Genomic DNA, 4654 nt, shown 5'->3' with positions numbered 1-4654 from the left:
GAATGCCTCCAGCAGGAGACGGCATGGCGTTGTGGGGCTGCTGCATGCGGGGGAACACAAGCTGGTTGGAAGGAATCATCTGTGAACTGTTGGGCACAGGGCCACACTGCTGGTTCAAAGAGTCCTGGGGCCCCGGGGGCAGCATCATGGGATTCTGGGGTGGCACGCCTGTCCCCGGCCCACTCGGGTGCATAGGAATGTTGGAGCCCAGAGGGTTTGGGGAGGACATCATGGAGGTGGGGGGCGGTTCATGGGAGAGGGGCTGCTGACCAGTCAGATTCATTCCCATAGGGCTCTGAGACGAACCAGGCCCCACTGAGTTCAAGTGCAGTTGATTTGGCTGATTCCCTGTCACACCTAAAGACCAGAAAAAGAAAGAAGAGTTAAACCTGCCCACAAACCTCTCAGGGTTGTAAAATCCACATCCTGAAAGCCTACCTTGCACTCCTGCTCAGAACACCCTGAGTCTGGAGTATGATGCTCAGTAAGCAGCTGAAAGATGAGCTTGCAAAGCACCAACATAAAGACTACAGCTCCCCAAACCCAGGAGCAACAGAGAGCTATTCCAGCTTCACCCAGTCCCATGCTGGATTGGCAGTTTCTTATAGCTGCCTGATTTTAGAGCCCCGGGGTTGGCTTGGTGTGCTGGGACACATGGTCTCAGCAAGGCACTCAGCCACACTGAGGAGTGACCCTTCACCACTGCCTGCTGTATGGTTTGTCACTCAGCAAACTCCAGTGACCACATGAATTCAGGTGGTGAGAAGGGAAAAAGGGAGAAGAGTCAGCAGCCTGACGCAGGTGCTGTCCGGGCAGGAGGCATGTGTTCATCAGAACAGCAGAGCCATCAGTGCCTGCGGAGGCAGCCAATGCATTTGCATGCCTGCAACCAACCTAGGCGACTGCTCAGCAGTGAGAGTCAAAAAGCTGATTTTTCATTCTGAAAACTGCCAAAAATATTTATCAGCTTCAAACCCCTAAATCAATTGGTAGAGCACACTGGAATTCCCCTTTGGGCTAGTCACCGAGTGACAAAAAACACTCATTTGCCTAGCTGTCCTAACCAGTGCCACCAGCTAGCAGAGCGTAACTGGTCTACTGAAATCACAACTATGCTACAACACAGGTTAGCCTGTGCAGGCGCTTGGGCTCTACTCAAAACACCAGACTCCCAAACCCTGTTCAGAACCTCCCTGTCCTGCTGCACAGGAACACTAGGCCTCTGCCTGCAAATCGTAAGCCTGAGAAAACTCCAGAAGCCATGAAAATTCAGGGCCAACACATCCACACAGGGTTAAGGTAGGTCTAAAAACATCCAGAGCTCGTGGAAGAAGGATGCCTCAGGTCAGACTGGCTCCTGTCCTTCCAGACAGCACACCCAAGCCAAAGACTGATTGGCACCTTGGGCAGAGAAGCTCACAGACTATTACAAATGAGGGCAAATTGAACCTATTTGACACGGCAGTCAGGGGGAGAACAGAGTTTCTAATGCCTCCTCCACCTGCCACCTCAGGCCCACTGGCAGCCTCAAGACAGTCTGACCTCTCACAAGCCCAGCCCCAGAAGTATGTACCTGACATGCTTCCAGGTGGGAGCATAGGCCTGTCTGGCAGCAGCTCGTCATCAGAGGTGGCGATGGTTTTGATGGCGTTGTGGTAAAGTGGTGTGGAGCTGGGCATGGCATACTTGGACATCTGGGACATCATCAGTGAGAGGGGGTTCTGGGAGGGGGATGGATCTGGAGAGGAAGTAAAAGGCATGTTGGGATTCATGGTGCTAGAGGTGTTACTGGCTGGCGCAGAAGAGTTGCTCCGAGGCCCAGGAGGGAGAGAACCTATAAGCAAGAGGGAGACCAGATTAATACTGTCCACACACTGTGGCTTACTCCTATCAGAGAGAAAGCCTGTCCCCTCCTTCCAATGGCAGTGACCAGAGGATGCTGCAAAACACAGAGCTGGCACAGCCGAGCACTCTCCAAAGTCTAAGGAGCCTCATGCAGAGACCCGGCTCCAGAGTGGTGACAGACTTCCACTTCAACCTGCCCCTGACTGCCCAGCACAGACACAGCTTTTGCTGCCTGTAGCACAGAGCGTGAGCCAAGGCTGCAGTAAAAGCTGCTCTGTTCACCCTCCCATCGTGGATGGTCCTGTTTGGACATGTGAAAAAATCCCACTTGCTCCGTGAGATGTAGGGGCATGCACAGGCACAAGTGCCTTCCCACTCCTGCGAAAGCTCGCAGGCTGGAGAGGAACACTGTCCACACTCACCAAAACCAAGCACACACATGCAAGACACTCGGCATACCCTGATCCAGTGCTCCCATGGAAGCAGATGAGTTCATGCTGAGAGTCTGCTTGCTCTGGTTGACTCCCGGGCTGGGCATGGTGGCTTTGGGAGAAGCCACCCAGCCCGGGGAAGGAACAGCCATAGAAGGGGACTTCAGGCGGCTTGGTGAGCCGGTTGGAGACCGGACGTTGAGAGAGGAGCTCATCACCTGAGGGGACTTGAGAGGTCCAGACTGGTTTGAAGGCGGCATGCTGACCATCTGCGAGGGTGTCTGTGGGGATTTGAGGTTGGCAGACGGAGAGGTGACCAGTGGTGAGTGCACCTGGCTAAGGGTGGGAGATTTGAGGTGACTCATGCTAGGGGAATTCATCTGGCTGATGTTGATGGTGAGATCAGAGGGCCGGCGACCCAGCCCCCGGGAAGGTGCTGGGTGCATGTTGGCTAGGTTTCCCCCTTGTGTGGAAGTGGGATTGGAGGCTGGAGGCAGAGGGATGTGGCTGAGCCTGGTGGTGCCACTGATGCTCCCAATTGGCATGGTGCCCTGCTCGGGGCTGAACATGTCTGAGCTGCTGCCCATCTCCTGAGGCATGTTGGAGTAAGGTCCTTGCCCACTTGAGAAGCCTTGCTGTCCTTGGCTGGGGAACTGGGAGGGAATCATCATTTTCTGGGGTCCTGTCAGAATTGCACTGCCATTGCCATTCTGAGCCCTCACCCTGGCCAGCTCCTCAGGGGTCATGCCCTGGTGGGTCATCATTTCAGGGCCCCTCATCTTCTGTGACATCATCATCTGCTGCTGTGGGGTCATCTGGACATTGAGGTTCATGTTCATATTCATGTTGACATTCATGTTCATGTTGAGGTTGCCAGGGCCCATGGGCGTGTCCATGTCCCGAAGGCCTGACTGACTCATAGGGGGACTCAGCAACCCCCGAGTGCCTGCAAAATCCATTCCCATTGGGGCACTGCTCAGGCTCTCTCCTGTTACCTGTCCAGCAAACATGGATGGATCCATCTGCCTGTGAGCCTGCATCATCCTCTCCACTTCCATGCCCTGGCTCATGGAATTACCAGATATCCCCATGGGCCTCTGCATTGCCACCGGGCGTTTCTCCATCAGCTGATGCCGCAGGATCTCCTCCCTGGCACGGGGATTCATAAACCTTTCTGGGTCACCTTGCCCTGATGGGTAGGGCAAGGTGCCTTGTGGAAAGTTTCCAGGGCCTCCCATAGGAGGCATATCATCACTCCATCCCATGCCGGGCCTGACTGGCCTCTGCATCGCATTCATGGGCCCAAGAGCATCCAAGGGCATGTTCTGCATCCCTCCGAAGCCAGAGACTCTCTGCATTTGATTCCCAGAGAACCGTGGCCCAGGGAAGGGCGGCCCTCCCCGCAGCTGCATAGGGTCCTGCACATCTATGGGTCCCCGCAGCTGGCTGCCCATCCCCGGCGGCCACTGCTCTCCAGGCTTGCTGTGGTAGGGTGGGGGGGGCCCACGCATCATCATGCCACCCATTGACTGCGGGATCATGATCTCCTGCATGGGGCGGCCGTGGATGCTGATCTGCTCCTCTTTCCGCCGCTTTTCCTCATAGTACTCTTCCTGTAACTTCCTCCAAGCCACTTGCTCTGGTGTCAGGCTATCCTGGTTCAGTCTCTGCATCATCATGTTCATCTGCTGCCCCATGTCAGCACCAGGGTGGTGGGGCACCTCGTGTTCCAGGCTGGGCCCACCAAGGCTCTGGGTCTGGGAGATCATGGACTGCAGAGGCTCTTCATACTTCTTCATGCTGGCTGAGGGTGCAGGGGGCTGGGCAGGGGCAGCCTGCTGCTGAGGGGCAGTCCCACCCTCACCTGCACTTTGGCTGGACTTCAGGAACGGCTCAGCCTCCCCACTGCGCAGCAGCAGACGCTCAATGTCCCGCAGGGTCTGCAGAGAGCGCTCTCGGTGCTCCAACTGCTCCTTCGAGAGCCCTTCTGAGTTCATGGTGTTCCTGGGGCCCAGGCCTGCCTGCCCATTCCCTGGCATGGCTGGGCCCGGGCCCTCTCCAAGGAGGTTGGAGCTGGATGCGGCGGAGGAGTCTACTTGCCCAGGCTGCATGGTACCAGCAGACGCAGTGGGTGTATTTGGGTGGTTACTTCCAGGCTGGTTGCTGCTGCTGTTGTTCCCCAAAGAGTTGGGAGTCAGATCTCTCCGGACATCTTCACTTGCCCCTTCCTGAGGCAGGCTGCTGGGTGCAGGCAAAGGTGTTTGACTGATGGTCTGAGGTGGGGGTGGTGGAGGCTGCGGTGGGGGAGGCTGTGGCTGACTCGCTTGAGGGGCTGGTGGCTGGGACTGTGGAGTGTTGGCAGCAGGAGGGTTAATCGG

At 56.4% G+C, this 4654-nt stretch overlaps 1 protein-coding gene across 1 annotated transcript in view; it reads right to left on the bottom strand.

Annotated features, from left to right (window-relative positions):
- The window catches only part of BCL9L (B-cell CLL/lymphoma 9-like), a gene marked incomplete at its 5' end in the record, with an annotated part of 6099 nt that overhangs the window by 832 nt on the left and 613 nt on the right, over nucleotides 1–4654 (bottom strand). The window contains 3 exons of the mRNA XM_009083364.1: nucleotides 5–357; nucleotides 1574–1834; nucleotides 2305–4654. The exon at nucleotides 2305–4654 is cut by the window's right edge and continues 10 nt beyond it. Coding sequence (XP_009081612.1) covers nucleotides 5–357; nucleotides 1574–1834; nucleotides 2305–4654 — 2964 coding nt within the window. The remainder of the gene's footprint in view (nucleotides 1–4; nucleotides 358–1573; nucleotides 1835–2304) is intronic.

Source organism: Acanthisitta chloris, unplaced genomic scaffold (genome assembly GCF_000695815.1).
Source record: "Acanthisitta chloris isolate BGI_N310 unplaced genomic scaffold, ASM69581v1 scaffold3211, whole genome shotgun sequence".
Classification (NCBI taxonomy): domain Eukaryota; kingdom Metazoa; phylum Chordata; class Aves; order Passeriformes; family Acanthisittidae; genus Acanthisitta; species Acanthisitta chloris.
Note: the sequence above shows the minus strand (reverse complement) of the source record. Positions and strands in the feature narration are given on the sequence as shown.